Source organism: Dromiciops gliroides, chromosome 4 (assembly GCF_019393635.1).
Source record: "Dromiciops gliroides isolate mDroGli1 chromosome 4, mDroGli1.pri, whole genome shotgun sequence".
NCBI lineage: Eukaryota > Metazoa > Chordata > Mammalia > Microbiotheria > Microbiotheriidae > Dromiciops > Dromiciops gliroides.
Genome location: NC_057864.1, coordinates 340,656,052 through 340,676,929, shown reverse-complemented (window position 1 = coordinate 340,676,929; position 20,878 = coordinate 340,656,052). Strand labels below are relative to the sequence as shown.

At 36.2% G+C, this 20,878-nt stretch overlaps 1 protein-coding gene across 1 annotated transcript in view; it reads right to left on the bottom strand.

Moving 5' to 3' along the window:
• Window positions 1-1,443: 1,443 nt before the first annotated feature.
• The window catches only part of CDC40 (cell division cycle 40), a 52,967-nt gene continuing 33,532 nt past the window's right edge, over window positions 1,444-20,878 (bottom strand). Inside the window, exons 5-15 of the mRNA XM_044000507.1 lie at window positions 19,895-20,034; window positions 19,229-19,325; window positions 16,643-16,782; window positions 15,656-15,730; window positions 10,964-11,009; window positions 10,265-10,366; window positions 9,238-9,353; window positions 8,814-8,947; window positions 7,182-7,258; window positions 5,034-5,178; window positions 1,444-3,283 (exon numbers count right to left, since the gene is read on the bottom strand). Coding sequence (XP_043856442.1) covers window positions 3,106-3,283; window positions 5,034-5,178; window positions 7,182-7,258; window positions 8,814-8,947; window positions 9,238-9,353; window positions 10,265-10,366; window positions 10,964-11,009; window positions 15,656-15,730; window positions 16,643-16,782; window positions 19,229-19,325; window positions 19,895-20,034 — 1,250 coding nt within the window. The 3' untranslated portion in view covers window positions 1,444-3,105. The remainder of the gene's footprint in view (window positions 3,284-5,033; window positions 5,179-7,181; window positions 7,259-8,813; window positions 8,948-9,237; window positions 9,354-10,264; window positions 10,367-10,963; window positions 11,010-15,655; window positions 15,731-16,642; window positions 16,783-19,228; window positions 19,326-19,894; window positions 20,035-20,878) is intronic.

Below are 20,878 nucleotides of genomic sequence, written 5' to 3'. Positions count from 1 at the left end.
CCCACTATGGATTTGGGACCTCCTCTTGCCCTGGTACACAGCCTCTCCCTGGGAAGCAGAGTGCTCTCATTGGGCCCTCCTGGTCAGACCCTACAGAGTTCTGTCTCCCCTTGTAGACCTGGGCTGGAAAAATGACTTCCTGTGACCTTTTCTTGGATCTCTCCATCAGGATTTAGTCTGGGGCATCTTCTATATTTGTTTGGAGGAGAGCTCACTACATTGCTCCATGCTACTCTGCCATGTTGGCTCTGCTCTGCACTGCAGTAAGATTGAACTATTCACAACTATGCTTGATGGCACTCGAATATTTTGGCTATGATCAACTTTATAGTTTTCTCTAATTTCCCCTTTTCTCAATAGCCAGCAATTAATGAGTTTTGAAATAATGGGAAGAGAGTAGGCTGACCATTAAGCCATTTGGGATATGATTTTATAATTTTAGGTATGGATACATTATGCAAAGACAGCATGGTACACTGGAAAGTGTTGTGACTTGTATTTGAAGGTTGGCTTACTATAATTTTATAGTGAAATGTCTATGTAAGACATTTGAATCATTCGCATATTAGTTTAAAAAAGGAATTGTAATACTTGCATTATTTACCTCACAATGTTGTTGTGGGCAAGGTACTATATTAATGTATTATGCTAAAATTTTAAATTATGATTCTGTATCAATCATAAAATAAGTTATTAAATGATAAATATTAAGTTTTGATATACTAAATAAGAATTAGTTTCTGGGCCTAGAAATTGAAGTACTTATTTCTTAAAGCCTGGATTTAAAAAGGATCATTCATTACTTCTTTTTCAGTTTTTTTCCCCAGTATCTAGTAGAACCTTTTAAACTTCAGGGTGTATTTTAGACAATTAATATTCTTACTTTGGGTAATTTAAATTTTGTCATTCATAGGCTGTTCCCCTTCTTGGCCTAGCAATCCTGTGATCAGCACAATTCTTTCCTTCCCCTGCTTTGCACTAAAAGATAATTTTGTACTGGGTCTCTGATCCCTCAGATGTACCTCTGATCACCCTTTACAAGTTAAAAACTTGAAGGGTGATGAACGTAACCTCTGGGGCTTAAATTTCACCCTCTCATCTTCTAATTAAAATAAAACAACACTTCTTGTAGTAGCAGCCATGTAACACCATAATTTGTAACAACTCAAAGACATTTAGCATAGTAAGGGAGCTTCCACAGTTTATAAAACGTGATGATTTGTCATAGCCTTCATAGAACTCAGTGGGTAAATTTAATTTTTCTAGTGCATTCTTCTATTATTTTTATTGTTGAGTTAACCAATTAATATAACCAAACGCATCCCGCTTCAAACAAAATAACTATTTAAAATATTGCCCATAGTGTGGTTTCACACTGCAGCTGGGATTAAAGTTCAATCTTGTTCAACTGAAAGGAAAATAAAGATAAATACAACACTAGGGTAATTTTTCTGTAAAAAGATATATTTAAAAATAGGCTCTTTAAAAAGAGAACTTTTATGTACAGTTATTTAGTCTGGAAACAGTCAAAAAACACTATACAACAACTATCTTAAGTTTTAGAAAATACAATTTGTTGTACACACAATCCTAGTACTGAATAAGATGTAGTCTTAAGCCTATGATTAATTCTTTGTCTCATCACAAATCAATAATTCACATTTGTTAGTAGTTAACATTCAGACTAAAGTTCAGGTTAAGAACTTGCCTGCATACTTCCCATTTGGGAAATTAGACAACCGCCTCTGCCTGGCAGATGTAGTCTATCTGTAGTTCAGATAGTCTTCATTTCTTTGAATGAGCAGTACCCAACAAAGAACCTCTCCTCCTTTTCTTTCTTTTCTTCTCTTCTAAATGTTGCTTTTAGCATGGGGGAAACAAAAAACATCTTTATATGTGGTTGTTGGCCCAGAGGTGCCATATTCTTTAAAAATGAAGTTTCTATGAGGGCAAAGATCACACATTTCTACAAGTTTTGTAATGACAGTATATATGTGCTTAATAAGAAATCTTCTAGGAAGTGGATCAATCGAGCACTTAATGCATTCAGGGTTGTCAACACTAAGCTTTCCCTTGGTCTTCAGCGCAGCATCCTAGGTAGCTTTCCACTTTAGGTAATCTCCCTAGTCTTTTCCAACACGGTGCCTTTCCTATTTATATCAGTTTACAACAAAATATTTCTGAAACAACAAAAAGTAGCTTCCTAGAAACTAATAAAAGGAGATGGCTTGTCAAAATTAAAGTGCGATTAGGTAGTCCTTTCAAAAAGACTGTCACAAGTTCTCAGATGATTTATTTGTGTTAATCAGGAGTTATGTTCCTGAAAGAATAAATGCATATTCTGTGCACTTCATGACACAATAATGCAGACCCAATTCACCCTCCACATGAGTACCTGTTCAGAAATAATTTAATTTTATGATTAAAGGGCACTGATCTGCCTGCATTGGGAAGGTCAAGGAGAAGGACTTTGGTCTATTTTTTATTTCATAACTGCTCATATTAACTAAACTGTAGCCAAAGGAAAGTGATAACTTGGAACTGAAGAGATTTAAAAACAACAAGAAAAAAAGGATCCTACGGAGAAACAATAGAGCTCACAAGGTTTTGTGACTTATTGGAACTGGGTATGTAGAAAAGTGTAGAGGAAAAGAAAAGCTGTTGACTCAACAGCTTGTTCTTCCTTTAGATTTATGTACAATGAAATCAATGAAGTCTTTATTTTCTGCTTTCTTGGAGACCTATGTGTTTGTTCCTTTATTAATTCCTTCAACTGTTAGGAATCACAAAATCCAATGGGGAAGACCAGGTGGATTCCATGAACAGTAAGGAGATATGGATCAAAAAGTTCTCACAATTTATAACTGATAGGAAACCTTGGCAATTGAAAAGGGATGTCACTAGGCATTGCTTCTTTTGGTGACACCTATAAAGACCAGAATGAAATTACATAAATCAAAATTACAAAACAAATTGTATATTTGTACGGAGTCATAAGTCTGTGTAAAGAGCACGTATCTGCGAAATAGAAATTGCCACCCAACACATTTAATAATCAAATACAGTTAAATAGGTCATCGAATCAAAAAGACCCTAGTTTGAGGGTTAATCCCATAATTTAATAAGACCATCCCAGCCACAAGTTATAACCTTAGACGTTTCATGTGGGTGCCACACAGCACCTATGCATACTTTATCATGAGCTTTAAATCGACTATAGAGTTTTGTAGTCTTCCAGTCCCAAATATTTAATTTTCCATTTCCATCTCCTGATATCACGTAGCTGCATTGGGGAAGAAAACAAGTTCAAATTATTCAAATATTTTAAATTTGAGATAAAGGGAGAAGTTGTTTCTAACTTTCTCATCTTAATACTACCATCCCCCCAATACTATTGTTACATAAAAATCTACTGAAAGTAATAGGCTCAGTTTCTACAAATGCAAACTGTTTCAAAGAAAGGCATTCCAAGGAAATCAGATTGTAACATGAGCACTGCTCTTAAGCTGCTACTTTTTTCAGGTCGGAATGATTTATTTCAGAGATTCTAAGACTATTTTTAACTTGAGTGAAGGGAAGGTGAGAAGGATAAATTAGCAGGACTGGGCTGAGGGCAGAGGAGGGTCCCAGAAGTGGGGCCACTAGTGACTCAAGCCTCTCAGCTGTGAGCATTATGTATGCCTTACTCTTTCACCTTTAGGCACAATACAACCTGATTCCAGACCAACAATCATCCCTTTCATTTCCTTCATGATTATTTTTGGTTCCAAAATCACTGAGTCAGACCAAGTTTATCTGGTAGTGTAAGGACCAATAATCAAGACTCAAGTTAGCCAGTGCATAGATCTTGACATCTTCCATATATATATATATATATATATATATGCAAATTTAGGCCAAGATTGAAGCTACAGAATTTCATGGTCATTTTCAGGAGCATACCAGCCTATACCAGCCAGTGCTGAAAGGCTGAGGCCTTTCCTGGCCTTGTGGCAGATGTGTAGAGGTGCAGAACAGGATGGGAGCTTCCATTCTGAGGGAATTAGTCCTGGCTCTATCTGATGTCCTTAAGAAAGATACTTCCATACTCTAGAATTCAAGCTTTCCTATCTAGAAAACGAAGGGATTGAACTAGGAAATTTCTATGGTCCCTTCCAGCTCTAATTTATGATATTTTATAATAATAGCATCTAGAATGAGACAGGTGCTACTTCCCAGAGCATAACTGGAGCATTATGTTCAATTCTGCGACTACATTTAAGTAATAACATTGACATATCCAAACGAGGGAAACACGACAGTTAAGCAAATAGAAACCATGTTATACAAGAATTAATTTAAAAGACTGGAGATGTTTAGCCAGAAGGAAAGATGACTAGGAGGGGTTTGAGGCAAAGCAAAAAGTTAAGATAAATATCAAATATCTCAAGAGCTACCATTAGACAGGAATTAGACCTCTTTTGTTTGAACCCAGAGGAATAAGGCACAAGTTATTTCGAATGGGAGGGTGGTACAAAGAGATTTCAATATGAGGGTTAAATGACTTGCCCAGGGTCACACAGCTAGTAAGTATCAAGTGTCTGAGGCCAGATTTGAACTCAGGTCCTCCTGAATCCAGGGCTTGTACTTTATCCACTGTGCCCCCTAGCTGCCCCCTCAGTATGATGTCAGTAAATCATTCTTAACAATTAGGAAATGCACCAAAATGGTAAGGGATGCCTTAGAATGAGGTAAATTCTCCCCACTAAATATTTTCAAGGAGAGTATAGATGACTGACTACATGTCAGGGAAGTTTTTGGGGATTTCTGGTTTTTGGAGAAAGGTTTGACTTGATGACTTTGGAAGTCTCTCTCTAACTACAATTCTGTAGTTAGTAAAGGATGAGTTATTTTTATAACTTGTTTCCATTTTTATGTCAGAAATGTTTATCAGCATGCACTATGGATATATATGTACACAAATATACATATATACATAAAAATTCATTTTAATCAGTATAGGTAGGAGAGTAGAAAGGAAGACTTATACATACCTCATATCCGGAGAAAAGTCCACCTGACAAGCATAACCTGCCACCATGTGCCCTTTAAATATTTTTTTCTTATTTAATCTGAATCTGTTCTGTGCCCCGAAAATTAAAATTTGATTGTCCATGGACTGACATGCCAACCACTTCCCTGAAAGGCAAAAACAATGATATGAAAAAAATTTGGGAAAAAAAAGGACCAAAAAGAGTTATAACACTTCATTAAAAAAAATTCATTTTCTCTAATACTAGTCACTATCAACATGAAACTAATATACTTCTTGGAGAATCCTGCAGCTGTGCTATATAGCAGCTCTCAAAACCACAAAGTTCTGCTAGAGACCTTATTTCATATCAAGTGGTTGGTTTTGCTCATCTAACTCCATCTTATTCAACAAACATTAACCACCCACTGTATATATAATGAACTGTGCTGGGGAGATCCAAAGATTAGTCAAAGTATAGTCTCTGCCCCCCCACAAACCAGTCTAACAGGGAGATAAGGTATATACAAATAAAATACTACATCAAAATACCACAGGGTGCTATGTAAAGTCTTTTAATGAGAAGATTGCTGTTGCCTGGGGGAGGGGGGAATCAGGGCTTTTTAAAGAGGTGACATTTAACAGGTGAAGATGGAGAAGGAAATAATTCTCAGAGAACTTTAAATGGGCAAGAAACAGCCCCTCCCCCCAATTTTAGAGATCAGGAAACTGAGGCCCATAAAGTAAAGTACAATGAACACTATACTTGGAATCATGAGAGACCTGGGTGGAAAGGCTATGTGACAATTTTATTTAAACTAAGCATTCACAGTTGTGGCTATTCAATTTCATTGAATAAACATTTATCAAACACCTAGGTATAAAGCACTGTGCTAGGCACTGGGAAGTCAGGGATTAAAAAAAAGACATAAGCCTTACCCTCAAGGAGGGGCAGAGAATTTAGATCATTTACACGGGTAAATATAAAACAAGGTATAGTGTTAAAAGGGTAAAAGAGAGACAACATATATCAAGGAAATCTTAAGCATTTTCAGCTTGAGAGCTAAAGTAGGGAGGGCTTCAATCAAGAAGGTGGCACCTGATCAAAACCTTCAAATAAAAATATTTCCATAATCTAAGATAGAAAAGGCATTCTAAGCACAGGAGCTAGCTTGTGTGAAAAAATGCTACAAGAAAGTAGGTCAAGTTCAGGCAAGAATGAGTTGACTACATTGACTGCAACCTCGTGGACATGATAGGGAATAAAACTGGAAAGGTCTATACAATTAAGTGGTCATTAAAAAGTATTGGCTTCAGGGCAACTAGGTGGCACAGTGGATAAAGCACTGGCCCTGGATTTAGGAGTACCTGAGTTCAAATCTGGCCTCAGACACTTGACACTTACTGGCTGTGTGACCCTGGGCAAGTCACTTAACCCCCATTGCCCCGCCAAAAAAAAAAAAAAAAGTATTGGCTTCAAGGTTTCAGCAAGCAACTTACAAAGGTCACAAGAGGAGTGCCATCATGGAGCAATGAATAGAGAACAGCCTCAAATTCAGGAAGACCTGGGATCAAGTCCCTCCTCCAATATACTGTGTCTCAGGAGAGTCACTCAACCTCTAAGTCTCTCTCACTCCTGGACAACTTTCTAAGGAGGCTATAAAATACCTGCCACTCTGTTCTGGTAGAGTAAGCTCCTTTTCCAGAAGCTCTCTATAGACATAAGGGTGAGCAGAGGTAGATTACAAAACAATTCACAAAAGCACAACTTCTATTTTCTACTTTTGTCCCAGAAAGTCTTTTTCGTTTAATTCCCAAAGCCTTCAAGTAGGAAACTAGGTTAAGACAAAGCTGATTTATCCAATTACTAAGTGAGTTGCCAAAAGTGATTCTGTCAGTGGAAGAGGAAAAAAATATGTTCTAATTTTTAGTTGTAAATCCTTAGAGACTCAGCTGAGGGTAGTTGTATTTATTCCTTTAAATACATAAAATAGCATGACGGGTGATTCTAATACTGAACCAGTTAAGTCATCTATAACATCACAGAAGTTTACAAATATACCTAACACAATGGTGATGAGAAAGAGAATATTAAAAAGTCTTCAGTATTGGCAAAAGTACACCACGTTCTATGTCTTCATTCTAAAACACGAATTTTTCACTGACTCACCATTTGGAGATAAAGTCACTGCAGGCATTGAGTGCATACTGGGTTCTGCTATGTATTTGAAATCTACAGGAATGTCCCTGCAAACCAAGAAACATATAAGGTGACAAACTGAAGAAATTTCTTAAAAGGGAAGAATGTCTAAATCTGTTTCCTATCAAAAAAACAACAACAAAAAGCCCCATAAAACACAAGGGGTTAACAGACTAAGAAATGCTGGAATAGTATTGGAATTAAAAAATACAAAAAAATTTTATCATAAAACTTCTTGGAAAAAGAAAATCACATTGTAATAAGTTTTATTGATAATTATAACAAAATTAACTGTCATAAAGCAGTGAACAGATTGGAAAACATTTTTAATTTGAAAAATAATACAGATACAGTTTCCATTTCAATTGTCAATGAAGTCTATGTTTTGATTGTATTTAGAACTAAACTCAGCCAAAATAGCTTAAAAAGTGATCAACCTATTTAGCAAATCTCTTTGCACCTGGCAAGTAACATATCACACCCATGTGTGATATGCACCCATAATTCTACTTAGTATGACATAGCAGAACTCATACTTTGTTGGCACTAGCCTATGAGAACCTAGGGTCATTGCTACACCAAACAAATGGGAACAGGACCTGAGTGAAGATAGCTAGCTGTAGCTATTCCGTATGATATTCCATCTTTCAGCCAGATACATAATAACATCAGAACTAGTATCTTATGCTATTTCAAAAGTAAGAAATGTAGTCTGAAGATGTCGCTTTTGAAACAGAGATAAATCAAAGGCTGGGTGAGCACTAGTTAGATTTGTGGGGGAATAGGGTGAGGATTGTTATTCAGTAGGAGTTGTATTTGATGACCTCTAAGGCCCCTCCAATTCTGATATCCTCTATGTCTTCTCATGGATTTAAAAATAATTTGTTTTTGCAGGGCAATGAGGGTTAAGTGACTTGCCCAGGGTCACACAGCTAGTTAAGTGTCAAGTGTCTGAGGCCGGATTTGAACTCAGATCCTCCTGAATCCAGGGCTGGTGCTTTATCCACTGCGCCACCTAGCTGCCCCCTTCTCATGGATTTTTAATGAAGATGGTGGTTAAAAAAAAAGCCCAAAACAAAATCCTTTTATTTGTAAAGAATGGTTAGCTTTTAGGGAAAAATAACTGATAGTATTTCATAAAATTGCCAATAGGCTAAATAAATTTATAATGGTCATAATCTCTTACATCTATTTAAGAGTGATATAATGTTCTTAGCTTTTGAGAAAAAATGTGTATGTTATTTAAAGATACAAGGGAATCTGGCCAAAGACTACATTCATACTTCTGGTCATGAATATGCAAGGCAAGACTCAATGAAAACCTATGCAAACTGCTGAGGAAAACAAACAAACAAGCTTAGAGTTACATGTTCTTCTAAGGGATTGGGGGTGGAGCATAGTTATTATATGTGACATAACAATATCATTTTTATTTCCCTTCATCATAGGCAGTAAAGTCATTAACAGTCTGCCCTAACATGGCAGACTCCAGTGGCAGTATTAATTTCAATGAATTGTACTTTTTGTGATAACTCATCTTTGGCTGCCCATTGCCCTAGTTTAGTATAAACTGTGCCAGACTTCACCAAGATGGAAACTCACCACTCCCAAACTCGAAGGCTCTTGTCATCAGAAGTGCTCACAAACCGCCTATTCTCATCCACAAACACAATGGTGTTGACAGCTCCCAGATGCCTGTCATATTCTTGTACAATCTCTCCACTTCTGATGTCCCACTGCAGGTTGAAGAGGAGAGTACAGAAGTTAGAAATAGTGCACAATTATTATTAAACAACAGGATAAAAATTCACTAACTTTGCAAAACAGAGGGGAAAGGTGACCAACATCAAGTTCTCAAAAGTTTATTGATTCTTAACAAAAAAATGTGGTTGAATAGAACCAATTTTGTTTTTTATAAAAAACTTCTAATTATGTCTTGTATACTATAGGCATTTTCTCTGAAAATCTCAGTTGCAAATATAATATGTAGGTCTGAAATATTAAGATTTATTTCATAAACACTTACTTGTACAATCTTCTTATCTGACATACCAGCCACAAAAAGATTCTGTTTATCTTCATCAGGATTGAACTTGACACAATAAGGAACTTTCCGGTTTGTAAATCTTGATATACACTGACCTAAAATTAAAACCCCAAATTGCCTGTCAATTTGACCACTTAAAAGCAAACCTGGAGTTAAGCCTATTTGATATAATAAAATTTTAATTAAGGACAGCTTATTTGTTTCAAAACTTTAGGCCAGGGGGGCAGGTAGGTGGCGCAGTGGATAAAGCACCGGCTCTGGAGTCAGGAGTACCTGAGTTCAAATCCGGCCTCGGACACTTGACACTTGCTAGCTGTGTGACCCTGGGCAAGTCACTTGACCCCCATTGCCCCGCAAAAAAACAAAAACAAAAACAAACCTTTAGGCCATATTACTTTTCTTCTCAAATTATAATCAGTTTTTTTTTACTTAAAGAAACAAATTTCTGTAATTCACAGTGAATGGAAAATGTACACAATTCTCAGAAATAAGAAAAAATGCAATTAAGTAGTGATCTTAGATATATAAAAACTAAAATAACATGGAAAATGAAAGCTCACATTAATATCATTATGAAGTAGTTATACATTGTGTAAAGTAACTTGTCTCAGGAAGGATAGAGAGGCATCAGTAGAACAATATACTAAACAGTTGAAGCTATTCCAACAGAAAGCATAGTGAGAAGATTTTATATTCACTAATCTTTCAAAGTGTCTGCTTATGAAGAGCAATAAAATGGATATAAAATCACTTTTATTCCCTATTAAACTCCTCCCCTCCAAATTAATGGTGCAATTTTCTTTATGAAAGACCAATTTGCAAGTTGAAATTTTAACTCTTAAAGAGCTGTCAGAAGCAGCAAGGAAAAATTTAAGAATAATAACATTTTACTACAAGCTTAAGTCCTTAAGAGAACCCTTCAGACTGAAAAATGTGTTTCATTTACAAATTCTAACAAGCAAAACAATTATGCTTTAATTAGGCTATATTACTTTGAAAATCTTACCTGTCTCAGTGTCCCAGAGCTTAAGGTACCTGTCATATGCCGCACTGAGGAACTGAGTTCCTACACCATTAAAGCAGATATCTCTAACAGCTTTACTGTGACCTGAGGATAAATAAAAAAATTGGAGACGAGAAGGGAAAAGTTAATTTTCTCTTAGAATATAAACTCCAAGAGATAAATTAGATATTCTAGTATATTAGGACTTAACAGTTTTAAAAAAATTACTATAGCATTTCTTAGTACCCAGTATAAAACACCCAATAGTTAAAGGTGTGCAAACTTACAAGGAGCCAATTATTGAAAAAGAAAGGCAGAAACTGATTTTTTGGTGCTGGTTGTTCTGAAATGGCATCTTCTGAACTATGAGTCAAACTTATGGTATATTATGATACTTGTGAACCAAGTAATTTAGCTCTTTTTAAAGTGAGAGAAGCAAACTCCCCTCCCTCCCCCCAAATATTAAGTGGTTTAATCAAAGCAGACATTTTTTTTTCTGGTGCAAAGCAGACATTTTACTTGGTTTGGTGAAATGGTACCTGGATGAACAGTCAGATGATGGGGAATAACTATGTGGCCATTATCTTCCTGAGAATCCCACTGAAAAAGTTCTGCTGGCATATGACAGCCTGCACACATACATATATGCCTACATACACATATAACACAAAATATACACATATACATAGAGAGAAATATTACCAACAAATGTTCTCAAACAGCGCCGATCTCCATAAACTTCCCATAGCTGTGAAAAAACAAAACAAAACCAACCATGGAAATATTAAACTGCAGCCACAAGTTCAGTAAAATGACAAATTTTACTATTAATAATCATGGTAGCAGAATTAAATGAAGGCTAAGGGTATGCTTTTGGTTTTGTAATTTAACTATTTTGGTTTACTCAATTAAAACCATCAGCTTCTTTAGTGACAGCCAAAGAAAGTCAAAAGAAATTCTGCCCCCACCTTCAGAAGAGGCTACTACTTCCTGAATCCATCACCATATATTTGTTTACGGCCATGAAAAATTTATGAAGGATGAATTTTTAATACATAACCTTTTGAACCCCAAGACCACTCCAGGGCTGACCATTCCTTGAAGTACAACAACATTTCAGGTATGGACAAATCACATAAAAATACATGTTCTGACTCTTAAAATTGTACTGTATGTCTTAGTATGTAAATTGACCCTTTCAGCTTAAAAAGAAAATCCTCCAAAACTGTAGTTGACTTAAATTTTGGTTATGCTGGCAAAGAATCTTCTCTATCCTGATTTTGTCATTCCCAGATACACAAAGCAGTAGCGGTATTTCTGCTACCTCTTGAGAACCACTGTTAAGAATAGCTATGGGAGGGGCAGCTAGGTGGCACAGTGAATAGAGCACCAGCCCTGGATTCAGGAGGACCTGAGTTCAAATCCAGCCTCAGACACTTAACACTTACTAGCTGTGTGACCCTGGGCAAGTTACTTAACCCCAATTGCCTCACCAAAAAAAAAAAAAAAAAGTTATGGGTCCCAGTTTTTCCATATTCCCCTCCCTGCCAGAACATTTCTTCACATAACTATCAGTTGTTTTGATTTCTGACCCAGCAATACTACTACTACTTAAAGTGGTCTATTTCTGAAGATAATTAGAGAAAAAGGAAAAGTACTATATATTCTAAAATGTTTATCACCGCTCTCTTTGTGGTGGCAAAGAACTAGAAATTGCAGGGAATCAATTGGAGAATGGCTGAACAAGTTGTGGTATATGATTGTGATGGAATACTACTGTGCTATAAGAAATGATGAACTCAATGATTTTAGAAAAACATGGAAAGAGTTGCATGAAATAATAAAGAGTGAAATGAATAGAACCAAGAGAACAATTTAACAGCAGTATTGTTTTAAGAACTTTGAATGAATAAGTTATTTTGACTATTATTATATCCAATTAACTATAAAGAACAGATGAAGAAACATGCTCTCTGCATCCAGAGAAGAAACTGATAAATAGAAATATGTATAGAATAATTTGACATAAATACACATATTTGTGTCTAATGTTAGCCATCCCTAGAGGGGTGGTGGTAGGGAGGGGATGGGAAGAAAAAAAAGAAATTTACACGACAATTTTGTTGTATATTTGAAAGGAATAGCAGGTTGTGCATAGTAGACCTGCAGTTTCATGTGCACTGATCTTTTTTTTATTATACTATGGAAATGCTTGTTTATTCCACAAATTAGAAATAAAATTTAAAAACAATTTTTTAAAAAGAGTAGTTGTGGGTCAAAAAAGCTACCCATGTTGCATATAATGGATGGATTTTTGTACAAAGAAATCAGTATCAGCCTGTATTCTAGGTCCACTTATACCCTTTGAAATAGTTTAAACTACCGAAAAGACATGAAAGCAACATTATCTTACTTCTCCTAACAATGAAGTAACAAATTTTGGCACGGGATATTTTCTATATCACAAGAGACAGGTGGAAAAATGAATGGTAAATTAATTCCAGCTAAGAAGGTTTGCTGAGAACAAGTTAAGAATAGCTGTAGAGGAAAAAAGCTTTGATGAAATGTCTTTGGTAAGAAAGAGGTGACAAAGATAGGTAGGGAGTCTCTAAAACCACTTTCTATTGTTATCAATGCCCTAGCCTTTAAAATTTAGCCATTTTAGAATGTTTTTGAAGAGTAGAATAGACGTGTTTTTTAATTAGTGTTATTAATAACTTTTTCTGAGGAGCTGGACTAATGTGTCAAAGAGGTAGCAGAATTAATAAGCCAAATTAAACTTTAAAAACTAATATGCCCTCCAACCAACATTTAAAGTGCAAAGAACTGATTACAATTTTAATGCAAAATCACTCAGAAAATCCCAACAACTAAAATGGGAAAATGTTGTAGGTGATAAACTAGGAACTAGGATAAGCTAATCCTCAAAATTCAGGTCTTATCAGTTACTAGAAGAGCTTAAAAAACCAGTATTTACATTGGGGAAAAAAAAAAAAGAGATCTGTACAATTTAAGAACAAAACAATTTCTTTATTTTCCTCACCCAAATTTCTTTTTGTTTATTCATTCAAATTGACCACATGACTATATCATGCATGTTGATTTAATGTAATAATAGAACTTTAGAAAAATATCTACTAACGCTCAACATTTATTTATTTTAGCCTGAAATTGTGATTTCATCATTCTGGACAGTGCACAGTAAAGGAATTCCCTTTATCGATGAAGACTGGCCAAATATCCTGCAACTTACAGTTTTTAGAGTGGCCTGGAGCCCAGAGAAGCTATGTTACTTGCCTGGGGCCTTGGAATCAGTATGTGTCAGAGCTGAGACCCTAAGTTATTTGGATTCTTAAGCTGGTTTTCTGCCCACTATTGCCAAACAGATTCTCATATATTATTATTAGATATGAATGCCAGTGAAAAAAGATAACTGAAACATCATAAATGCTATTTTTTGAAATGATAGCTAAAACTGGTAATGTCACATATACTTATTTTAGTATTTTTTAAAATTACAAAAAGTCAAGAAAAATCTTAATCACGACATTAGACCAGATAAAGCTAGCAACAGAGAATATTTTTGTTCCATGTGAACTAATATCCCCTTGTGAAAATGGACAGAGTGACTGGAGAAATGGTGTGTGCCAGAGCCAAGAATGTAAAAGAGGAAAATCAATTGCTTTTTGGGCTAAACTGTAAAAAGGTAGGAGTTTGGGGCACTAAATTCCTTTAAAGAAGGTAGCGGTAGACTGAAGTGAGACAGGATTACGCTGTGTATGAGAACAAAGACCAGGGGTTTTTTTTAGCACAAAGTACTGTGCAACAAAGTAAAAGTTCTTAGATCACAATCAATAAAAGGCACAATTAAGCAGTAATTGGTACCAACTGGAATTTAGGCTAAGACAAACAACAATATTACATCTAGCTTTTACTATTTCTTCAGATCCTGTTCTGTTCTGTTTTTAGAGGACAACAGACTTAGAGCTAAAAGGCACCTCAGAAGCCAGAGTCCAACTCCCTCAGCCTATGGTTGAGAAACCTGAAGCTCAGTGGCTGAGATGAAGCAGGTCACTGGGCTGGTCAGCCTTGGAAGCGGAATATAAAGCCACATCCTCTGACTCCAGAACCAGGGTTCTTTCCACTGCATGGGGCTGCTTCCCACCTTCTTTAGAGAGGTAGGGCCCATGTGGGGAGTAGTGGCAGCTGTACTGCTGCCACCTGTGAGGGAAGATAAACCAGGAATGAGAAGATTTCTGGGCCAGTCTCCTCCCTGTGACCCTGGACCTCTCAGAACCTCAATTTCCTTATCTGCCAAGTGAAGATAATGGCTGTCTTCCTAACCTCACATGACTTCTGGAAGGATTCTGCTATTGTGTGGAAGAGTAAAATGAGGTACTGAATATAAGGGGGCAGGTAGCTGTGCAGTGTATAGAATGCTAGGCCTGGAGTCAGGAAGACCCAAGTTCAAATCTGATCTCAGACACCTACTAGCTGTATGACCCTGGGCAAGTCATTTAACACCATTTGCCTCAGTTTCCTCATCTGTAAAATGAGCCGGAGAAGGAAATAGCAAACCTCTTCAGCATCTTTGCCAAGAACCACCCCCCCCAAATCAAAACAAACAAATAAACAAAATAAACAAATAAAAAAAGAAAACCCCAAATAGGGTCACGAAGAGACAGACAACTGAACAACAACACAATGTGAAAATTTCTTGAAAAGTATGAAGTGCCTAGACACATGTGAGGCAATATTGGTGATTGGTTACAAAATGTGTTTTAATAACTTAAATAAACATACATTTAAAGTTAGTAATAAAATTTATAAATAATTTATAGATCAAAATTAATAATTTAAATAATTTATAAATTAATCCATGCAATGTCAACCCAACTGGTTGTCTCAAGAAACCTTATACAAGGTACCACCCACATAATACCTATCTAATATACAACCATACAAATTTCAAACTATGAGAAAATAATCTGCCTCTTAAGAACTAATTTGGCAAACCAAATGTAAAGGTCACAAATTTTCAAGCAAAAATGCTAGTTGCATAGAGGTGTCCCAATAGTCCTGGTGCTGTTTTAAGCCTTAAGGCTTAAGCCATTTAAAAGCTATTCAAGGGGCAGTTAGGTGGCATAGTGGATAGAACACTGGCCCTGGATTCAGAAGGCCCTGAGTTAAAATCCGGACTCAGACACTTAACACTTACTAGCTGTGTGACCCTGGGCAAGTCACTTAACCCCAATTGCCTCACCCAAAACAAACAAATAAATTAAAAAAAAAAAAAAGCTATTCAAGCTTAAAACTGCACCAAAGACTTTTGGGACATCCATACAATATTCCTATTTTATTCAGCTCAGTGTTGGCATATTGGATATATCTCACCTTAATTTTGCAGTCCATGGAACAAGACAGCAACAAATGGCCAGAAAGAGGAAACAGCCTGACAGCACTGACACCCTTTAAACAAGAAGGTACAATAATTAATTGGAAAAAGGAAAAAAAAACCATATATTGAAATAAGAAATGGAAAAAAAGAATTTTCAGTAGAATTTACTAGTCTCTCCTTCCCTGCAAAAATTATGTCCTAACTAGACTTCATTATTAATCCAGGAAGGGATGGCTTGCTTATAAAAAGAGCTTTTGAAGTTCTTTCAAAAAACAAACAACCAAAAAAACGCATTGATATTCATGGTGGGGGTGCACTGCAGATTTATTCAAATAGCTGATTTGTCCCTTCTCTCTCCCAAATGCAGTATGACAGCTCTTTGCAAAAAGCAGCAAATTGTGGGTTTGGGAATGAGAATTTCAACAAAGAATTTCAATCGAAAATGCCTCCTACCTTCTTTCCATCTAAACTCTTCAGAATATAATTTGTTTATAAGCTTAAAAAATCAATTATTTGCCTCTGCTGAACATGATTTTGGTTTTTCCTGAGTTGGTCCGAATATTGCTATCTTTCTACCTGCTACTTTTTGCTCTTCCAATGTGAAAAGATCCCAACTGGGGACAGAAAGAGGGAGGGCTGCCTTTTGGTTACTGAAACTGAAGGGAGGGCTTGGTGATAGCATCCCTTCCCTGTTACTTAGACTTGACTATCTGTAGGGAGGTGACTGTATTAGTGGCTTCCAGGCACATCACATCTCCATCCTCAACAGGAGATTCTGGTGAGCTACGGGGGGGGGGGGGGGGGGGGGGGCACGGGCCCCCCGCAAGAGAAATAGTGGTAGTTGTTGCTACTAAGCTCAAGCAGGTCAGCATTAAAGATCGACGGTGTTTAAATAGTTGGGAAACTCAGTGTAAACTATTATTTCCAAAATTAGCCTGTTTATAACAACATTACAACAAAATGGAAATAATATCAATTTCTACCTTTGTATGTCCAGACCAAACATGAATCTGTTTTTTTGGAAGATAACATTTCTCAGGTGGTACTGTAGAACGGAGATTAACACCGACATCTTGAGGAACATGAAGATAAGACCTGCCTTGATAGTCATACATTTCTTTGACTAAAAGGGAAGAAAAAGGAAAGAAAAGAGAATAAATAAACTCTTTACCAGAAAACTATAAATTAAAAAGCTCTGCAGTCATTTAAAAAACAAGATTATGCCATTTTTAAGAACTCACATTTACTTTTTGTGACATAATAATGACAAAGACTTGTTCAAGTTTAATTGCTAGGAATTATAGCTACTACTAATAATTGGATATTTTGTCAAATTTCTAAATTGCTAAGGAATGTTAGATATACATTTTTTTAATGAGAAATAGAATTCTCCTAGTCATACCTATATGGAAGGAAAAATCATTTGATTATACCTATATTTCTCAAGTTCCGCAATTTATTTCTTCCCTACACTGACATAGATAGCAGCTTCATAGCTGGTAGCTTCATGACTGCCTATGACCACCCAAAGAATTTATTGTTGTTGTTGTTGCTGTTTTTTGGGGGGTGAGGGCGGGGGCAATGAGGGTTAAGTGACTTGCCCAAGGTCACACAGCTAGTAAGTGTGAAGTGTCTGGGGCTGGATTTGAACTCAGGTCCTCCTGAATCCAGGGCTGGTGCTTTATCCACAGCATCAACTAGTTGCCCCTGACCAAAAGAATTTATAATTTAGTGGCCAATTTTATGGTGATACTTACCTAGGCTGGTCCTTAGACAATAGCCTGTCCCTAAACCTATACTGCAATTTGAAGACCCGGCTAAAGCTTAGAAAGGCAGTATAGTGATTTGGAGCCAGGGGTGTCTAGGGTTCAAAACCCCACTCCTGCAATAACTAGCTAGTTATTCATAAGCAAGTCACAAACTCTCTGAGACTTAGTTTCCTCATTTGTAAAATGGGAATAATAATAATAATAAAAATTATATCCATCACATCTAACTATGAGGATCAAATTAGATAATGGCAAGAGGGAGAAGGGAATAAGCATTTATATAGTGCCTACTCTATGCTAAGCATTTAAAACATTTGCTCTCATTTGATCTTCATGACAACCCTTTAAGGAGAGGTACCATTACCTCCATTTTACAACTGAAGAAGGGGCAGCTAGGTGGCTCAGTGAATAGAGCATTGGCCCTGCAGTTGGCAGTCCCTCAGTTCAGATCTCACCCCAGACACTTATGAGCTGTGTGACCCTGGGCAAATCCCTTAACCCCAATTGCCCTAAACATGCTGGGCCATTTCCAGCCATCCCGATGTTTATCTTGCCCCTGGGACCCAGATGGCTCTGGAAGAGAGAGTGAGGCTGGTGACTGCACAGCCCTTCCTCACTTAACTCCAATTTATGGCAAGTCATAACATCACTCCCAAGCCATGATATCACCCCGGTGTCATGGTCCTCTTTGAGAATGAAAGACAAACAGCAATAGTTAAGTAAACGGAGGCAAACAGAGGCTAAGTGAGTCACACAACTAGTAAGCATCTGAGGCCAGATTTGAACTTGCGTCTTCCTGATTCCAGGCCCTGCACCACCTAATAGATGTAATATGCTTTGTAAATTTCAAAGCACTGTATACATATGAAGTATCTTCAGCATAATCATTCAATTGGCTGAGCCTTTCAGAACCCAAGGCCATTTCCATGCCATAAGGAGGCACTGGTTTAGGAAAGAATGATTACAAACTAAATAGAAACTTAGCTCCAATACCAAGAGGAAGAAAAAAGAACATGCTTAAGCATGGATGGATGCCATTTGTTGCAAGCCATCTTAAATCAGCAACAAAATGGAGTATAGACAGAAAAGGGATTTTCCAAGTAGAAGGATTTTTTCCTTTCCCTGTTTGCATCCTTAGTCTTAATCCTCTTCTAAACGGCTTTTTCTTAAAATTATCTAGTGGGAATAGAAGAGTATACATAGTGCTACAGTGGGTGCTCCGAGGAGATGAATGCAATCCAAAGCCACATTAAGTATAAACATTTTTTATGAGATGAGGCATCCTTAAAATAAAGCTGAGGTTTAAAACATTTGAATAATTAAAACTTTAAGTGCTATTGTGTCAAATGAGAATCAAATTAGCATTTTGCCTCAATAATGATGCAATAAATTGAGGGTTACTTAGGGTTTTTCTCTTTTCTTTACCATTTTACTAACCATTAGCACCTCCATCAGAAATACAGAGGTCAAGAGAAAAAAGTGAAAGAGAAACCAGTTACTTTTTCCAGAATACTTTTTAAAATTTAGAGAATGAAATTAATGGTTTCAAATTTTACCCACATTTAATTACTTGTTATTCTTGTCCCCATTAGTGAATACCTAAGAGTTCATTGATGCTAGTGTTTTAGAATTCATCTAGCAAAAGAATCTAAATGTATATCTGGATAATTTTCAGTTCTTGCCAAGGACAATCACTACCATCTGGACTGTGTACCTAGACCTACTTTTTTCACAAAAAGTAGGCACTCAAAGTTTTCAGTCTATGATTTAAAAGAGAAGTCAATATAAAAAGTACATTACCATGTAAAATGGTCTTTTCTTCCCCAGGTTTGTCATCCTCATGTTTGCCTTTCTTTTGCCTCTTGGCTGTGATTTCATCTAATTCTTTCTGTTCTTCCTATAAAAATCAATATATTACTTTAAAATTCAAGTTCTAGATCTCATTTTAGTCTAAAATGAGTTATAAACTATTTTAAACAAGCCAGCTGACTATAAGAAAGGATCTTCTTATGGTAAACAAAAAAAAAATGGTGGCAAAGGATGCCCAAGTTTAAAGTAGGCAAATTTCCCCTAAATCAGAAAAATGAGCATATTTTAAAGAGTAGACTATCATAATATATCTCATTGATCAATAAGCATTAAATAAACCTCTACCATGTGCCAGGCTCTGGGGAACAAAGACAAAAGCAAAATAAGTCATTGCCCTCAAGGATCTTACAGCGAGTGGGAGAATTGATGAAAATGAATGAAGGGTTTTTGTTTTAGGTACTCTTCCAACTTGACTATATGCTCCTTATGGGTAGGAATCACACTGTTCCTGCTGGAACTCAATGTATAGTACTAGAAACCCAGCAAGAGCTCAAAAGCTTTTCCCTGGTTGACATAGACTCAATGCTTAGAAGAAATATTCTTACATCCCTTACAGAGTCAGTATGTATTAAAGCCATAAGAAACATTAATGCTTACTTCTGATGGTTTAGCCACTTCTTTTTCATCTACATATTTTGCCCAAGGTCCCAAGAAACCATCAATATTTGATGCATCGTTTTCTTTGAACTTTTTTCTCTTTTCTGTTTTTTTCTGTCCAGTTTCAAACACAGTTAAACCTGTAAAACATCACAAGTGTATTTAGTAAAGAAAAGATTAATATTACACATACAGGGAGAGATGATGAATTACACAGAATTTTCAAAGCCTATGCAACACAAGGCAAAGAAACAAAAGTTTAACCACAGAATCCCATACCACAATTTTTAATCCATTCTTTTGGTGAGGCAGCCCTAAAGCCATTAAGGTGCTTTGGACATGTTATTATAATACTCAAGCATTCTTCAAAGTTTAATGAATCAGGAAATCGAATATCTCTTCAATAGGACAGAATCCTCTCTGAATGAACTTTATCTTGACCACAGCTCCTCCATTTTCAAAGAAACAGTTTAATATTGCAAATTAAATCATGAATAAAACTTGCTATAAAGCTAAGTGTCAATTTAGACTTTATTTTATTTTTTACAAAGTGGTAGGCTATCACTTAAAGAACCAACCCAGTTCAAAGACAACTTCCAAAATAATGTTTTACCTTATATATCATTTAATACAGGATTACTAAGTAAATATGGTTGGATTAATATGAGTTTGTGATGTTTTCAAGTGATCTATGAAGCTGATATCTAATTACAGAATTTTAGAGCTAGACAGAAATTTTAGAGGTCATTTAATTCAAATGATAATGAAAAAAATTTCTCTAAGAGAAAGGGGAAGGGAATAAACATTTATATAATGCCTTCTATGTGCCAGGCATGGTGTGCTAAGTGCTTTATAACTCTTGTCCCATTTGATCCTCATAACAACCCTGGAAAGTAGATGCTTTTATATTCCCATCTTACTGTTGAAGATATCGAGACAAAGAGAGATTAAATGACTTGCCCAGGGTCACATAGTGTGATCTGA